Source organism: Sceloporus occidentalis, unplaced genomic scaffold, assembly GCF_023333645.1.
Source record: "Sceloporus occidentalis isolate IW3139 unplaced genomic scaffold, rSceOcc1.0.p SCAF_14, whole genome shotgun sequence".
NCBI classification, from domain to species: domain Eukaryota; kingdom Metazoa; phylum Chordata; class Lepidosauria; order Squamata; family Phrynosomatidae; genus Sceloporus; species Sceloporus occidentalis.
Genome location: NW_028316994.1, coordinates 507,697 through 526,912, shown reverse-complemented (window position 1 = coordinate 526,912; position 19,216 = coordinate 507,697). Strand labels below are relative to the sequence as shown.

Sequence of the window (19,216 nt, the reverse complement as noted above, 5' to 3'; positions counted from 1 at the left end):
TGGCCCCACTTTCTTTTCATTCAAAATTAAGAGAAATTCCTCCCATATGATAAACTCCAGAGAGAGAGAGAGAGAGAGATTAAATTGTCATTACCTGCCACATCAATTGATTATGATGCACCCTTCTTTTTCTTTTCATCTTTTCTCTGTTTTTAGATCTGAATGAATACATAGCATGTAAAGCATAAGCCACAGCATAGACGGCATTGTAGATGCTGTAGCTCTGGCCTGTTACACTCTTTGGGAATACATGCTCAGGAAGGTTTTCCAGCTTCTCCTCTCCAGTACAGGTGTCTCCACTCACATCATCATCCTCAACCAAATCCTGAAAAGTACAACCAAATGCCTGTGTCCAAAATTCTCTGATGAACCCATCTCCATTAGAACTTGAAGGTTTTCTGTTCTGAAGAAATTGCTCAAATCCAGGAAGTTCATTGGAGTGAAGTGCAAAGGATATAGCACCATGGAAGGCTCCTATATCCCAACTCTTTCTGCTGACAAAGGATTTTAATTCCATCCCAACTGTCAGAATCCAAACTTTGCCTTTTGGTTTTGACATTATACCATCAAGGTCTTTACTTAGCAAATATCTCAGAAGTATCATAGAGTGTGTGTCCCCATAAAAAACCAGCACATTGGCTTTGCTGTTCATAACTTTCTCATAAAATTCAAATGCACATTTCATAAAATTGTACCTTTCAAAATCAAAACAAGCACACAAACTGGTAAATGACTCTACAACAGCAAAACAGATGTCTTTCTTGGAAAATTCTGGAAGCATTATCTTCATGAACCAGTCTAATGTCACCCCACTTGCAGCAATGAATGCAATCCATCTCCATTTGAAATACTGAAGTAACTGGAGAATTGCTGTGTACTGATAGGTTTCTGGAACCATCAGATATGAGGAAAGTAGGTTGGTGTTTTCAATATCAACTGTAGCAGAGCTAAATACAAGCTAAAAGTAAGTTGGGGGAGGTTATAAAAAAACACAATATGACACAGCTATTGTCTATTTAGGGGAAAGAAAAAAAAGTTTTGTACATATTTTTAAACCTGAATTTATTTTTCCTCATATATCATTATTGTCATTTACAGATAGTAGTTGATAAATTTCTTCAGTCCCTACATTTTCCTCTTCTTATGTTCAATAGGTATTAAAATGATTTGATAATTAGTAATACCCTTTGCCATTCTACCTTAACATAACTCCATAAAGAGCCAGCATTGATTTGGAATGGAATATCATTAAGAAAACCATCATGATTTCTTACTCTGAAATCATGTGGACTTGCTTTACATGCTACTCCAGGACAGAAACAAAATAAGAGTTAAAAAATGTATACAGTGGACCCTTTGTACCTAGGGTTTGGTTCCAGTACCCACCATGGATATAAAAATCCATGGACACTCAAATCCCATTATATATGTCTTAATAGTGTAGTAGATAAGAAGGTATCCCTTCTATAAAATGGCAAAACCAAGGTTTGGTTTCTTGGAATTTTAAAAAAATACATTGTCAAGCTATAGACAGTTGAACCCACAGATACAGAGGGCCCACTGTATATGACTGAACAACTGCATTTACTTTCCATAGTAAATGTGATCTGAGCTAGTGTAGAGATTTTTGTTGTTCATTTGTGCCATCAAGTTGTTTTTGACTTATGACAATCCATGGGTTTGTTTTTTTGACGTATTTCTTCAATTGGGGTTGCCATTACCATCCTCTAAGGCTGAGAGAGTCTGACTTGTCCAAAGTAACTCAGTGGGTTTCAGTGGCCAAATTGGAATCCAAACCCTTGTCTCCAGAGTCGGGTTGGATTCAGATCTAGGAGTTTACTGCTTGTATTTTCCAGCCCGATCCATGCACTGGATGGGATCGGACTGGAATGGGGAGAAATGGGTTTTGTTGCACACAAAATGGCTGCTGTGCTGCCGTCTGACCAAGATCCATCCCCAAGCAATACTGTGAAGGCTGATTTTGCTAAGACGGAAAGCCTCCCTGGTACCAAAATTGGCCACCAGAGCACTGCTTGGGGGTGGATTTTGGTCAGACGGCAGTGCAGCAGTAATTTTGTGTGCAGTAAAACCCATTTCTCCCCATTCCAGCCCAGTCCCGTCCAGTGCACGGATCAGGCTGGACAATGTGTGCGATAAACTCCCTAGTCATATTTAGAGGTCACCCATTGAAATCAATGTGGCACAAATTAATCATTATGTATCATGTGTCTGTCTCCAAGATGGATAAGACAAGTATGAAGTGTTTGTGGAATGATACAAAGACAAGCTGAAGCATCTACAGCTCAGCTGGAGTTGTCCCAGTCATAATCACTCAGTAACTCGGTCTCTGTAGAAAAGGTAAGCACAAGCACAATTTGGTTTTTGGAACCAACTCTAGCTATTCATTGTGAAATATGTCCTTTGGTGCATCTACACTGTAGAAGTAATGCAATTTGACACCATGTTAAGTGCTGTAGCTCCAACCCAATGAATCCTAGCCTTCTCTGTCAAAGAGTTCTGCCACCCCACAAAACTACAAAGTCCAGGATTCTGTAGCATGGAGCCATGGCAATTAAAGTAGTGACAAACTGGATTATTTATACAGTGCAGAGGCACACCTTACTAGCTCTGAAACTTGATCTTGATTCCAGTGATATCTAGAAATGGCTCCTGACTATTCTTCTATATGTCCACCTATCTGGTTTGTTTCCTTAGCTTCGGTATGATTTTCTCAGCTTCTTGACTTTAGACCAGTGGTCCCCAAACTGTGACCTTTAAGAGATTTTGGACTTCAGCTTTTTCAGCCATGTTGGCCAATAGTCTGAGATTCTGAGAGCTGAAGTCCACAATCCTTTAAAGGGCGCCATTTGGGGACTGCTTTAGACTATTAATAACCAGTACTGCAGTTTATCACTATATGCAGTAATTTATGACTGCATGTAACTTAACTCACAAGGATTTCAGTAGCTCTCCTCAAAACTGTGATACAACTAAGTGTGTTCTCTCAGATAGGTTTCTGAAAATATAAAGTGACAGGCTAGCCATTTTCTCTCTCTCTAGTTAAGACATAATAATAAGCATTGCTTCCTTCTGAATAGTTTTTCTATTAATAGAAAATATTATTTCTGATTATATGAAAGTAACCCATTCTTGTCTACCTATAAGACATATAAAATTCCAAAACCACACATAAAGTACGAAAAGTACATAATATAATATAATATAATATAATATAATATAATATAATATAATATCTTCAAAAAAATTCTGTGAGATCCTACCTGTGGGATTTTGTAGATGGATAATGCATTTGGTATCTGTACAGAGAGTTCAGAAATCAGGTCCTCAATGACTGCCAATAAATTGCCTTCAGTCTCACATCTGTAGTTGGGAATAAATCTGTTCTTTGGAGAAATTAATTGCATTGCAGCATGATAGGTCCACCTTGCACTCAAATAGCTGTCATAAATGTTGAATCCCAGTGTAATATTGGGTAACAGATAGGGATTGTCATTGATCTGATTTACAGCAAATATCAAAGCCAAGAGGTGTTGGTAGTTTTCAGTTACTACACTACAAAGAGATTTGCATAGTTATCATAAACATGTGTTTCCTGTTCCATAACTGTTACCATTTAGTCATTGTTATTATTGCAAATATTATATTATATATCCTTTATTAGGTAATTGTTAATTCATGGTGAGTGGCACAAAATCAGGAGAACAAAACTACATCAGTGTACAGACTAGTAGCATTTGCAATTTGCTGTGCTGTTAAAAACATACATATTTAGAAAAGAAGATATTTCTGTTTCATAACAAAGCACATTAATCTTTCCTTTCCAAAAGTGCATCCCTCTCCCATTATGTTGCCTAATATTTCCTATGATTATATGCATGCACCAGCACATACATGTACTGATTGTGTTAAAACATAGATATCTTCTGTTCACAATAATTAGATCCCTATGCAGTTTCTTCCTCAAAATTACAATGCGTTCACAAGCCTGATGAATTAGGATCTGAGTTTCACTGTTGTTTCTATTCAGTGTTTGTTACACCCTTGAAGGAAAGAACTGAAACTCTAGCAGGTTCATTTTCAGTTCATGTTTTCACCTATAAGTATGATGGTCCTACTACAGAACATGAGTTGGACATACACACATTAAAAGAGGAAATCCATATACCAACATTTTCATTAATGGTGGTCCAGAAGGATGTTTGCTGAAGTTGTTTGGATTGACATAGAATGTGGCCTGAAAAATAATGCCTCCATAGATGAAATCTCCTGGTTGATAATACTTGGAAACAATAGGCTGAGAAGGTGATAATTTGCATTTAAGAACCTGATCCTGGCATACTATGTGAGACAGTAGCAGCAACAATATTAATATCACCATCCTAAGGACAATTCTGCCCTCTGAACATAGATTCTCCAGCTTTCACCCTCTATATTACCAGATGAATCTCTTTAATTAGAGCAGTCTGACTTGAATTTTCATTTTATTTGCTGATAGTATTGAAGGCAGTGATAATAACATTAAAAAACAAAAAGTAAATAGGTATAAGTCTGAGTCTTATTTGTTCCAAATCTTTTAAGCACTGACTCTGAAATAGATGCTAGGTATATTTATCACATCTTGCATTAACATTGTTATTATTTGCCACTGGCCATGAAAACTCCAGTGGGGATTTGGAATGGAGTATAGTTTTGGGGGTAATTATAGATGCTCAGATCAGAGAGTATTCTCTGTGGTACTGCTGAAAATCATATGGCATGATAAACATGTTTGTCAAATCTGATGACTAATATTATCTCTTCGTTGCCTAGATAATAACATACAAAAGTAGTCTAAAGGGCCTGCATTCAAAGCCAAACTGGATACAAAATTCTTATGTCAATAAACTTAGCCTAATTAAGATTATGTTTTATGTTTTTTTCTATTTCAATCATGCTAGAAGAATGCCATAGATGTCTTTTGTTTCATTCATTCCCTTTTGTGTAGGGCTAATATGATGACAGATGATTTTCATAATTTTAAAGAAGATGATGATGACATTGATTTACTTCAACATTTTCTATACCTTGAGCCAATGATTAATTTGAATGGAGACAGCTTTCAAGAAATCAGATGAAGACTAGGACTTGGAAGGACAGCTGTGAAAGAACTAGACAAAATCCTGAAGTGTAAAGACATATCATTGCATACTAAAGTAAGGATTGTCAATACCATAACATTTCCCATTTCTATGTATGACTGTGAAATCTAGATGGTGAAGAAAGTTGATAGGAAGAAAATCAACAGTTGAAATGTGGGGCTGAAGAAGAGTTCTATGGATACCGTGACTGCTAAAATACAAATAAATGGGTATTAGAGTAAACCAAGCTGGAACTCTGCCTGGAGGCCAAGATGGCTAAACTGTGACTTGTACTTTGACCCCATTCTGAGAAGACATTATTCACTAGAAAAGACAATCATGCTTGTTAAGGTCAAAAGCAGGAAGAAAAGAGGAAGATCACATTCCAGATGGATAGACTCAATACAAGGAAGCCACAGCCCTGAGTCTGTAAAACCTGAGCAGTGCTGTTGGTGATAGGCTGGCTTGAAGTCTTTCATTCATAGGGTCAAAGCTGACTTGAAGGCAGTTAAAAATAATATGAGAAGGATGGATTCAGATTCCTGTTCTTGATATGTCCCCATTACTGGTCTTGGACATCGCACAAGGGCTTAGAAATAAAGAGGCAAAGGTCTAGTAGTGGGATTACAATGTTTAACAATGTTATTACAATTGCAAATAATGTTGTGCATATTCTGGCAAAAAAATTCACTTATGTAATTCCTCAACCCTCTGACTGTAAGTCCTTAAACAAGAGTCAAGAGACTTTCCTCCTGCCATTCATGATTTGGCCAATCTCTTTCAACCATGAAAGAAGCTAGCTGTTGAAGTTCCCAAATGGTATGAAATTACACAAATGAGCTTCACTTTGCTTTTTAATAAGTGCTCTTTAGATGGGCATTGATATATTTAGCACTGAGGGTAACGATGAGGCATTGTTTCTGAATATGTCTCCAATATGGGATGTACAGACTTTAAAAAGAATGTTAAAAAAACCCCAAAACAGAAAAGTATTACAGGACTCCAATAGAACAAAATTTTAACACATCCCTGTTTGTCATTCAGATGCCAAAGGCAGGAGGAGGTTGGATTTGCACATCAGATGGAGGATTTACTGTTCAGACCTGTTTTTAGATTACATTTCTTTACCTGCAGTAACTGAAGAATATTATAAATACTCCAAATGAAGTACTACCATTATTACTGCAATATAATTTAGGCTAACCCCAGGGATTTCAATGAAAAAAACAATAAGATGCTTTCATTTGCCTGGATGATGGTTTAGGCTGATTGTTACTTTTTCACATCATCACAATCACAATCAGTACCACCACTAAGCATCAAATAACAATCTTGATAGAGTTCAAATGAAGAGACATACTAATTTATTTATGACAATTTACTTGACTACTAGAACAAAACGACTGGTAAGCAAAAAAAACACAACCCTTGTAGTAAATTAATCAACAGCAGAACACACTCCCTAAGAGTGTGAGTGGAGTCTCCTTCTTTGGAGGTCTTTAAACAGAGGCTGGATGGCCATCTGTTGGGGATGCTTTGATTGTGATTTCCTGCATGGCAGAATGGGGTTGGAGTGAATGGTCCTTGTGGTCTCTTCCAACTCTATGAGTTTATGATTCTGATTAGGCCCTATTACCAGCTATTCCACTGGGCCAAAAGCAAATGATTTCTGTAATACTAATCAGATCAAGGTTGTTATACCCAGAGGACTGCATCCCTGGAATCTGTAAAGATATTTAAAAGAAGCTCAATCAGTTCTGCCTAAGATGTAAAGTAACCAAGGTAAATTGAGGCTGAAGGATATAGGTAATATCACTTTGATTTGACAATTTTTACCGGTATTATTATTATTTCTCTTTTTCGCTATCAGGGTCTCCCTAGGATGTTGTGATTGTATATTATTTCTTTCTCTGCAAATGTTTTACAAGATTTTCATTTATATGAATGTATATACTTGGAGTGCTATAAATGGTTGTTATTTGATTAAAGCCTGGGGATAAATTTTGTAACAAACAGAAAATAAAATTTTTATATTGCTTTTGATGAAAGATTTCCAATCACAGCTGTAGGACTTTTAGCTACAGGTAGCAGAGCTATACATCCAGTTTCGTATTTTCATAAAAAAAGAATTAACAAGTAATGTAAATATCTTATCATATTAACCAAAACTAATTTTCATGGTTGGGAGGAAAGATTTGAATGTAACCTGAAATGAACCTAAACTGTTTGTTCCTAATCTATTTGCATTGAATGTGAGGGTAAAAACTGGTAACCTAGCAAGCAGTAAAATGTTAAAGATCAAATTCTAAGGTTATGGGAGAAAGCACAAAAGCAAGCTGCAGAAAAATACTCTTTGTACCTCCACTATATTTCTGGAGCAACTCCAAAAGCTACCAAGGACTATCCCTCTAAATCTATAATCCTTGACAGTACATATTTTTGAGCAGATCTATATAGATCTCCAATACAAAAGGAACTGACTCAGATTTCTCTTTTTTGGCACAAAGTTAAAACATTTATCTTTTCCCATCTTTTATCTTCCAAATCTAGCTTTTATTTCAGATTTCTAAAGAGTGGGTGTAAATGGGATTATAGCCTTGACTTGTTACCTTATTGGCGTGCAGATGTGTTTTGGTTCCAATGTTTGACCAAACCAAAATTATTTAGTCTTCAGGTATTTTCTTTTTACAGCATCTGCTGCTTGTTTTGGGCATAGTAAATGCCTGCGCCATCCTTATATTGCTTGACTTTTGTTGTTCTGGCTCTTTCAAAATTGCAAAACCTCACTGAGGAATTTTCCCAGTTTTTTAATCTCAAATTTTTAGGATGACTTGCTTGAATTTTTACTTCAGGCAATCGTCTACTAAGACAACTTTCTTCAATCTTCCTTCATCTTCCTGATGTCATGGACTACAAATTTCATCATCCACAGCAAGCACATTCCATTTGTGCGAATTGGGGAAGACAAGGGTTTGTAGAACAACGTATCTGCATAGAAGTAGATTGAAGTAGGCTGTCCTGTATTGTTCAAAAGCCAGACAGACAGACACCCAGTGTGGTGCAATGCAATTGCTGGGATGTGTAATTTTCTAGATTGAATATCCTATTTCCATATGAAACAAACTAAGCAGCCTTGACTATGCCAAAGACATATATCTTTCAGAGTAACCAAGTTTATGGGATTACTGTGAGGCTAAGAGCACAGCCCTCTGCAAGCTGCTCCATTCATTTCTATGACAATTGCTCCCGTTGTATATATGCATTATTCTGGCTGCTATTAGATATATATGCATTGTTCACACACAAGTGAACATACAGAAAGTCAAATTGATAAATGAGAAGAGAAGCGTTTTTAGCAGAACAGACAAAACTATCATTTCATTAACAGCAAATGATCCTTTTTAGTTTAACATGCTTTATTTAAACAATATGGTATAGGCCCATATAGGACTATGGCAACCTATATGGTCATGCTGACCACATGACTGCAGAGTTGTCTGCGAATAACGCTAGCTCTTTGGCTTAGTAACAGAGATGAGCACCACCCCCTACAGTAGTACAAATACACATTCATGTCAAGGAGAAACCTTTACTTTTGCCTTTATGGGACCATGTCTTGCAGTTAGTTCTATGTTAACCACTACATTCGAGTGAGTTGGTTGTAACTGGCAGGGTGGCAGATCTAACACCCAAAACCAATACACATACTGATCTGGAAATTAATGTCACTCAGACAGAATGAAAGTGTTGAATTTCTATTGCTTCCCCCTTCCAAGATGATGAAGACATAGATGATGATTATGATGATTATGATGGTACTGATAATAATGTCTCTTTTTCCATTTTCAAGGAAAAATATGCTGAAAATGATGCCATGGGTAACAAAACACGGATTACGAGTGAATTCATTTTACTGGGATTCTCCAAACTCTCAGAAATGAAATGGATTTTCTTTAATATATTTTTATTCCTCTATATTTTTACAATGCTTAGCAATATTACCATTGCCATTGTCACAAGTGCTGATGCTACTCTTCAGACACCCATGTATTTCTTCCTAGGGAAGTTGTCTTTCTTGGAACTGTGCTTCACCTCAGTCACCATACCCAACATGCTAGTGACTCTTTGCTTGGAGGAAAGCAGAATCTCATTTGTTGGGTGTGCAGCACAGCTATATTTCATTTTACTTTTTGGTGTCACTGAGTGCTTTCTCCTTTCCGTCATGTCATATGATCGCTATGTGGCGATATGTCTCCCACTGCGGTACACAGCCATCATGAATAAGAGAGTATGTATTCAACTCTCTGCTTCATCTTGTGCTACAGCAATTATGGTGGCTGCTGGACACACAGCCTTCATCTTCACCCTGCCTTTTTGTCGATCAAATGTAATTAACCATTTCTACTGTGAAATCCAGCCATTACTTCTAGTTGTTTGTGGCAATACCTACTGGAATGAAGTCCAAGTTATTGTGGCAGCTGGTGTGGTACTTGTGCTGCCCTTCCTATTTATTTTGGTATCTTACAGCCAGATCATCCTCAGCATCCTAAAGATGAGGTCAACGCAAAGCAGACACAAGGCATTTTCCACCTGTTCCTCTCATCTCATTGTAGTAATGCTTTTCTATGGCACAGCCCTCTTCATGTATATGAGACCCAAGTCAAGTTACTCTTTGGACACTGACAAATGGCTCTCTCTGTCTTATACAGTTATTACTCCAATACTGAACCCTATAATATACAGTCTCAGAAACAAAGAAGTGAAAGGAGCCTTGTGGAAACTGGCAACCAAAATTATTCTTATACCAAGAAGATAAGAACTTGGTTCAAAAGTTCTGTGGATCATGTGTTATACCAATTTCGCCCCTGTTTATCTTCATTTACTGAAGCTACTAGCTTAGGACATATAATTATTGATTTTAGCCAAATTTAGACATTGTGGCTTCCTCCCTTTAGTTCTGCATAGCCTATCTGAAAGCAACTGGAAGAAAATTTTCTATTTAAGGCTCTTTTGTAAAGCAGATACTTGGCTCGTCTGCCATTTGTTGATTAAATCTTTCTGATTAAAAACAAAACAAAACAATAATTTGGCGTTTTGTTGTCATTGTTTTGAAAAAAGGAATCCCACTATGAGTACTTGTTGATACATCAGCATTTTATTTATGAGTTCCAACCATTCTAAAATAATCATGGACTGAACTTATTATCTTCTGGCATGAGGTCATTTCTGGAGAAATGCATTTCCAGAATCCAGCATGAGTGTGTGGAGACAGCAATCGCAAAACACTGGATCGTATACTGAAATTTGTTCTTTTAACAAAGATTTACAAGCAGAGTTAAATAGTCAGTTCTTTTGATTTTTCTGTGTCATTCTTTTCTTGTCTCATTTTGGTGACAATAAAGTCCTTTAAAAAATAGCAAGGGCTAATAAGATGTAGTCCACTATCATTTTGAATATTTTTAGTTTGGAAATATTGTCTGGAATCCTGTTGGTGACATAAGTGTATATAGCCTGAGCTCAGGCTTACAAACTAATTATTGTCATGACAGAAAATGCAAAGCGGATGGCAGTCTGGGTGGAACTGCTGATCATATGGTTCGAGTAGCATTCAACTTGCTGCTTTATTTTCCAGAATCTAAAATGTATGAAGTGAGCAAGGAAGCAAGCCATCCATTCAGGGTACCAGCAGCAAAGGAAGGAATTTAATAAATTAATTAATTGTGGCTCTTCCTAAAGTCACCAGCGTTGAATTAATAACAGCACTGAGAATTATCACGATATTCATAACTCATGTAGCAATTTCAAATAGACCTCTAGCCATTTTCAATGGTTTTATGGACAAATCAGGATTGAATCACACAAATAGCAGGTGAGTGCCTTGGGTTACGAGATGATTTAACCCAGACGGCTCAGGGTTATATAACTGAAATTGGTGAAGGGTGTAGGAATGATTGTGGCAAAATACAATATGTATTTATATTGAAGGGAAGTGCCGTGTGTGTGTACATATATATTTTAAGACTAGCAATGCAGGTTTCCCTGAATGAATACATGGCCGATGAAGACATAACAATGACTGGGTCCAGGACTAGATGAGTAATTACGAACATAACATAATTACAGCAAGCCACCCCTAAAAACAGAGTAGGCATTGTGGTTTGCACTCACATCTCCTCACAACAGTCACCTATTAGCCACATTCCAAGAGAAGTAGCCTGAAATACTTTAGCTGAATCAGAGGATAAGACCTGGCAATTTCACCCCTCATGTTTTGTTATCTGTATTTGTGCTATATATCAAAGAGACATTGTAAAACCCTTGATTCTGAGGAATTGTTGACCTCACTAGTGCTCAGCCAATCCGTGAGGCTTGTGTTAAGCTTCTGGGCCTTTGAGACATCACAGAGGCAATAGCTAAAGAGGACTTGCATGCTTGGCAGGCTTCAAAGTAGTGTAGCCCACAGAGCAGGGTGGATGGCAGGCAGAGGAGGCCAAGCATGAGAAGGCAAGTCCATTGTGACTTGCTAAGCAGGAGCTGGGTCTAGGGACCCGAAGCCAGTGTAGTTCCTTGACCTAACACTGGGTGATGTCGGGCGACAGACCCAGCAGAAGCCTGTTGGTGGAAGCTTGGTGGATATTTGTGGATTGAAGCTGGGGTGTGTCTGGGAGTGAAAGGAGAGTGTCTGGTAGCCAGCGTTTGTATGCGTGTGTGTCTGTAAGGCTCTTCAGGCTCTGGCGGAGGTCCGAATCTGTTGGTGCCACGTGTTCAGAAGGTGGTGGAAGCTCCCTTCTGGATACAAAGTGAATGTGATTAAGCTGGTGGATGTGTGTGTGAATGTGTGGCGGAGAATGTGGTCAAGGCGAATGCGTGTGTGTCTGTGAGTGCACTCCAGACTCTGACAGAAGTCCAGATCTGCGGGTGCAGGCATGACTGGGGACGGGTTCAGAAGGTGGCGGAAGCTCCCTTCCAGACACAGAGTGAATGTGATGAACTGGTGGATACTTGTGGATTGAAGCCGGTGGATGTTGGCAGGCAGAAATTTGGGGATGAAGTCACCGACAGAAGCCGGTGGATATGTCTGTTGGGATGAAGCTGGGGAATGGTTGCTGATGAGCCAGCCCTCTTAGCTTGTTTGTATTTCTCTTCCAGGGATGTGATGCTTCTTCTGAAGGTGCAACCATGCAAAGGATCCTGTGGGCAAGCTTCTTGTTGAATCAAAGCAGCTCTGGGATGGGTGAACATGAGACATCCTGTGAAATCTTTGTAGAGCATCCTGGTTTCACTGGTGGACAAAGACTGAAGTAACAGTATAGGAAATAAATCTAGAACTTCCTTGAAGGCTATTTATGATATTTGAATAAAATATATGTGACAACAAATAAAACCTATATTATTATTATTATTATTATTATTATTATTATTATTATTATCATCATTATCATGGATAATGAGAAGGCAAGTCCATAGTGACTTGCTAAGCAGGTGCTGAGTCTAGGGACTTGAAGCTGGTGGAGTTCCTTGACCTAACACCGGCTGATGTCGGCTGACAGACCCGGCAGAAGCCCGTTGATGGAAGCTTGGTGGATATTTGTGGGTTGAAACTGGGGCATGTCTGTGAGTGAAAGGAGACTGAATGGAGCCAGCCTTCATATGTGTGTGGATGTGGTCAAGGGGAATGCGTGTGTGTCTGTAAGGGTATTTCAGGCTCTGGCAGAGGTCCGAATCTGGTGCAGGCGTGACTGGGTACCACGTGTTCAGAAGATGGCAAAGGCTCCCTTCCAGACACAGAGTGAATGTAATGAAGCTGGTGGATGTGTGTGTGAATGTGAGGTGGAGAATGTGGTTGAGGCGAATGCGTGTATGTTTGTGAGTGCAGGCTCTAGCGGGGGTCCAAATCTGGTGCAGGCATGACTGGGTACCATGTGTTCAGGTGGCGGAGGCTTGCTTCCAGATACAGAGTGAATGTGATGAACCGGTGGATACTTGTGAGTTGAAGCCATTGGATATTGGCAGGCAGAAGCTTGGGGATGAAGTCACTGTCAAACTGGTGGATTATGTCTGGGATGAAGCTGGGGGATGGTTCCTGACGACCCACACTGCTTAGTTTGTTTGTTTTTCTCTTCCAGGGAGGCGATGCTTCTTCTGAAGGTGTGACCATCCAAAGGATCTTGGGGGCAGGCTTCTTGTTGAATCAAAGCAGCTCTGGGATGGGTGAACATGAGACATCCTGTGAAATCGATGTAGAACATCGTGGTTTCACTGGTGGACAAAGACTGAAATAACAGTATACAAAATAAATCTAAAACTTCCTTGAAGGCTCTTTATATTTGAATAAAATATTTTTGACAACAAATAAAACCTCTGTTATTATTATTTTAAAAAATATTATCATCATCATCATCATCATCATCATCATCATTACCCCACCTACACAATGTCAACAAATCAGCTATCATTGTGAGTACAGTTGCAGCAGTTTTTGAATGGTATATCCCTGCATAATGACATGATGTGATAAGCTCCTTAGCATCTAGAGAGGATGTACCCCAATAAAGTCCCATTAACAAAAAGCAAAAAAATGATTGTGTGTCAGCCTTAGTACTATAAAAATGTAATGATATACAGGCTGTGTGTGTGTGTGTGTGTGTGTGTGTGTACGTACATTTAGAGCCTTTATGGCTTTCTTATTCCTTTTGTTTGGATTTCAAATTCCAACATCTTTGTTGGAATCCCTGCACACTTCCTCCCCCCTTTATTTTCTTTCAACTAATTGTCCTCTTTGGAAGGAACTGGAAATTATTGAGAGTCTGATTCTGATTCTGATAGATCGCATCAGGGATTCCTCTCCTGTAAATAAGGAGATGAGGCTTTAGTCAGTTTATCCTGCAGTGCCATCCTGATGTTGAACATGGGGTCAGACTACATGTCATCTAGGAGCCTATGTATTCCTATGTATTCCTTCATAGCAGAAGAGGGTTGGACTGGATGGTCCTTGGGGTTCCCCCTAACTCTACCATTTTTTGTTGGGGCTGCAACTAAAGTTTATTTGTTGAGATTGTTTTTGTGTGCCCGCAGGTTTTTTCTAGCAGAGGTATGTTCTTCAAACCTCTGCCAAACTTCCCTTTGACACACTAATTAGTTTGAAATGCCAGGTAATTAATGAAAATGTTCGTCTCCCTTGTCTTTTATTTTCACTGGAGAAATCTGTGAAAAATACGGATTTTTCAGACAGGGAGAGAAAAAAAATAACCTTTTGAAAGTGGGACTTTTGAAAATAATGGTTTTTTTTTAAAAATTACATCTAGTTCTCGATGGGAGAGAAGAAAAACATTGGTTTGTCACAACACTAAAGCAGGATACCAAACCCAATAAAATCCCCATCCCTGGGAGGTCTAGATCTTATTCAGGTAGTTATGTTCACAGTTTGGATTAAAATGTGAATAAGAGAGAACTTGGTTCCCTTCCCCTCTTTTGTCATGCAAACTATGGGCTGGTACAGACATGCCAAAATAAAGCTGCTTTGGGTCACTTTAGAGGTATGCTGTTTCAATTATGCATGTGTCCTAAGAGGCTAGAAGCTGCACCAAAGCTGTGCTTCAGTCCTAGGGACGTATGCATCATTGAAACAACATACCTCCAACATGACCTGAAGCAGCTTTATTTTGGCCTGCTGTCTGTACCGGCCCTATAGCAAGGGAGGGTGGAAGGTTAGTTGCTTCTTGCTTAGACTGAGGCCAACAGCATGAGAAAGGCAGCTTTAAGTATGCTACCTACATTCAGGAATATGACAGACTCCCAGTGCATCCTGATATTATTCCTCCAAAGAAACAGAGAGCTAGTGAACTTTCTTTCTTTCTCAGTTTTAGTCCTCAGTTTAAAGAAGTTATCCAAAAGGCTGAATCCTATCCCTAAAATAGCTTTAGCACCTTTAATAGTTCCTATGAAATTTAGACAAAAACCCAGAACGGATTCACCACTTTCCTGACATGGAAGTCACCAGCAGCCATTGGGAAACTGTGCTAGAAAAATAATATGGAATCTAATAAAGAGACAATAATGAGTGTCCTATGGGATAGAAGGACATTCTGTAATTTTTCTTCCATGCTGAATCCAGTTTAATCATTTATTAAACAGAGGCCGGATGGTCCTCTGTTGGGAGCGGATGATGTATTATTGCATGGCAGAAGTTTGGATTAAATAGCCCTTGTAGACTCTTCCCACTTTATGTGATGTGATTCTAACCACAACTACAGAAAACCATGGATATGCATTAGACATAGGTTACTCGATGTGATTTCGATGAGGCTACTCAAAATGTTAAAATTAATCTACTCCTTTCAGGGCTTGCTCCTGTGCCTTTCCCTGCTGCATCCAGCTACTGAGGAAGCACAGCTCTTGTTAAAGAGGCTGTTTTTTCATGATTCGCTCTTTTGTATGCCAAGACACTTTCAACAAGTGTTATTGGGGGTCATTTAAAAGAACATGTCTACCAGCTATTTCACAGAGACCTCCTCTGTTCAAATCAATGTGTTGCTGGGTGATTCAAATTCCCTATGATTTAGATACAGTGTTTTTGTTCAGTACCTTAGAAGTATTCTGTTTTACAATTTAAAAAGAGGAACTATATTAGTGGGAATTACTCCAGTGAAATTACTTTTAGTTAAAATAATTTCTTGATATATCTAGAACTGCATCCACCTTCTCAAGGATCATATTCATGATTTTAATAAGGCCTGCAGGGCTTAGTTATTGTTTGTTTTTTACTTGGTGTGTGTATGTATATATATATATATATATATATATATATATATATATATATATATGGCATTTATTTACAGAAGCAAAGTACAATCCTCATCTATTCCCTAAGCAGCTAGTTAAAACTACAAGAAACTCCAAAACTGACCATTCTCACATGTATAACATTTGGTCTATATAATAAGGTAACAGGAGACAGCATAGACACATTTTTCTCAGAGGTGACCAAAACTAAGTTGAAGTAAATTTTTAATTGGAACTGTTAAATGAGATCATGAGGGAATTCAATGTTTGAGGAAACTAAATTGGTAGAACCATATCTTTTGAGATGTAAATTAGCACTGCTGAGCCAATGTCTATTTAATTAATTGAATTCTTTTATGATATTTCAAATTCTGACTGTCACAAGAGATTAGAATTTATATTTTTCGTTGCAAAAAGGGACTGGTTTAATCACTGACCTGCTTTTAATATAGCAAGTTTTAATTCACCTACTCGTCACAAGGAATAAGAAGGAACAATTACTTCCAGTTGTTAGAAGCAGCAGTATCACTTGAACCCAAATGTTTACCTAGCCAGCAATGCTCAGCGCTTGACCATTACAGGAGCTGGCCATGTCATAACCCATGCCATACCTTCCTCTAATATGCATTTCAGGAAGTAATTATTCATCTTTAAGAAGTGGTAGAAATCTCTAAAATATGATTACATGAGAAATTCACTCCCTCAAGTTTTTAAAATTGATTTAAAAACTAGAATCAGAGGTGGAAGAGACCACAAGGGCCAGCTGGTCCAACCCTCTGCCATGCAGGAATATACAGTCAAAGCATTCCCAACAGGCGGCCATCCAGCCTCTGTTTAAAACTCTCCAAAGAAGGAGACTCCACCACTTTCTGATGCAGTGTGTTCCAAAGTCAAACAGCTCTGTCAGGAAGTTCTTCCTAATATTTAGATAGAATCCCTTGCCATGTAGTGTGAATCCATTGCTCCATCTCCTAACCTCTAAAACAGCAGAAAACAAGCTTGCTCCATCTTCCATGTTACATCCTTCAAATATTTATAATATAGCTATCTTGTCACTTCTTAACCCTCTTCTCCAGTCTATACACACCCAACTGCCAAGCAGCTCCTCATACAGCATGATTTCCAGAACTTTTACCATTTTGGTCAGCCTCCACACATCCCAGTTTAACAATATCCCTTTTGAACTGTGATGCCCAGAACTGAACACAGTATTCCAGTTGAGGTCAGGCCCGTAACTAGGCTGGGGCAACCGGGGCTCCCAGCCAAAGGGGGCTCCAAAAGACGCGGCTCCTTTGTCCGCCACAACAGAGGCACCATAAGTGCCCTGGAGCGGCGCTGTTACATCATCGATGCATGCCCCATATAAATAGTGGTGCACCAAGATGGTGCCCGTGGCGCACAGTAGGACTCGGGAGCGTGTGAATGCTCTGCCCTACCGAGCCCTAAAATCAGCCTCAGGCTCCCCTAATTTTCTTTTCTACAAAAACATCTGTTAAAAACGTATTTAAATCGTCTTGAGTTTAAAAAATATAGGCACTCCGAATGTACTTTCTGCCCCAGGGCCCCTAAGGCCTAGCTATGGGCCTGGGTGAGGTCTGACCAAAGCAGATTAGACTTCCATCAGTCTAGACACCATACTCCGGTTGATACAACCTAGAATCACATTGGCTTTTTAAGATGCCACATCGTGCTGATGACTCATGTTCAGCTTGTGATGTACTAAGACTCCTAGACCTCTTTCACATGTACTGCTGTCAAACCAAGTGTCACCCATGCTATATCTGTGAATTTCTTTTTTTCCCTGCTTAAGTGTAGTACCTTAACTTTTTCCCTGTTGAAATTCATTTTGTTAGTTTTGGCCCAGTTCTCTAATGTCATTAAGGTTAAAGTCATTTTGAATTCTGATCCTTTCCTCTGGGATATTAGCTACCCCTCCTAATTTGGTAAGTATGCCCTCTATTCTATCATCCAAGTCACTGATAAAGGTGTTGAATAACACTGGGCCTAGGAATGAACCCTGTGGCATCCCACTAGTCACTTCTTTAGTCTGGCATTACTTGTTTTTGACAAACTCATGCTGACTTTTAGTGATCATGATATTCTTTTCTTAGTGCTTACAGACTCTCTGTTTAAGTATCTGCTCTAGAATCTTTCCTGGTATTGATGTCAAGCTGACTGGGTGGCAATTGTTTGGGTCCTGTTTTCCCCCTCTTTTTGAAGATGAAGACAACATTTGCTCTTCTACAGTCTTCTAGGACTTCTCTTCCATGAATTCTCAAAGATTATTGACAGTGATTCTGAGATTACCTCTGCAGGTCTTCCTGGTGAGCACCTTTGAAACATAACATGTTTGCCCACCTGGCTGTTTTTGACAGTACCATCTGGTGAGGAGACCTGCTTTGGGACATGTCCTTGGGTCTGCAACAATGGTTAGCCAACCCTCAGGTGACCCACCAGGAAGCATCTCTCCTCTGTACATCCAGAGGACTCTGTAGATCTTGTCTGACTGAGACAAGACATAATGATCCATTTCCTAATATGTATCTTTAAAAATTGCTTTCATGAGATGATCTTTGGTAATGCATCATTTGATGGTACCATACTTAACACTTCCATTGTTACAGATTAGTTTAACTTAAATGATGTTTAGACCATGTTTAAATCCACGTTTGTTGCCTGGTCTTTACACCCTAAAGAGGTTGTGATGAGGGGGCATTTGTGGTATTTGTTGCTATGAACTTCTTGTAATTTTTTTTACAAAAAATAATAGAGTTCAGTATACATTTCTTAAATAGAAATATATTTCAAATCAGCTTTAGGGCATCTTCATGAAGTGAAGATGAGGCATATTTGAAATTTTATTTGTTACTCATTAATAGACTACGTACAGCTAGTATGAACACATGACTAGTGGTATTTATTGGAGAAAAGATCATAATGTATTTGAAGTTTAGAAGTAGAATTACTTTTAAGTATTTGAAGTATTTCACATTTGAAAACAGTTTTGGAAAGCCTTCATTATTTATGAAGTCACCAAAGTTTGTGAAAATAGTGTTTTTAGAATTTTAGCAGCGCAATCAGTTTTAGAGGCACTGAACAATTCAGTTAGAGACTGAACAGAGTATAAAGCTGCAATCCTGTCCATATTTCCCACGGATTCAAACTATATATATATATATATATATATATATATATATGCAAAGAGGTTTCACTAGAGCTTGCCTATTCTACCTCTCTCTGAGAGCTGGGCCATTACTCTCACTCACATTTGCACTAGTTGAGGGTGAGCAGCTGTG

General features: G+C 38.6%; 2 protein-coding genes across 2 annotated transcripts; one reads left to right on the top strand and one right to left on the bottom strand.

Moving 5' to 3' along the window:
- Positions 1-79: 79 nt before the first annotated feature.
- LOC149303383 (vomeronasal type-2 receptor 26-like) lies at positions 80-4,399 on the bottom strand. The gene is made up of 3 exons (XM_089480674.1): positions 4,191-4,399; positions 3,282-3,573; positions 80-958 (listed from the first exon to the last, which is right to left on the bottom strand). Exons 1-3 carry the CDS (start codon positions 4,397-4,399, stop codon positions 80-82), a joined length of 1,380 nt encoding a protein of 459 aa, XP_089336800.1.
- A 4,613-nt stretch (positions 4,400-9,012) lies between these two features.
- Positions 9,013-9,954, top strand: LOC149303382 (olfactory receptor 10C1-like). The gene has a single exon (XM_089480081.1). It carries the CDS (start codon positions 9,013-9,015, stop codon positions 9,952-9,954), a length of 942 nt encoding a protein of 313 aa, XP_089336207.1.
- Positions 9,955-19,216: the final 9,262 nt, after the last annotated feature.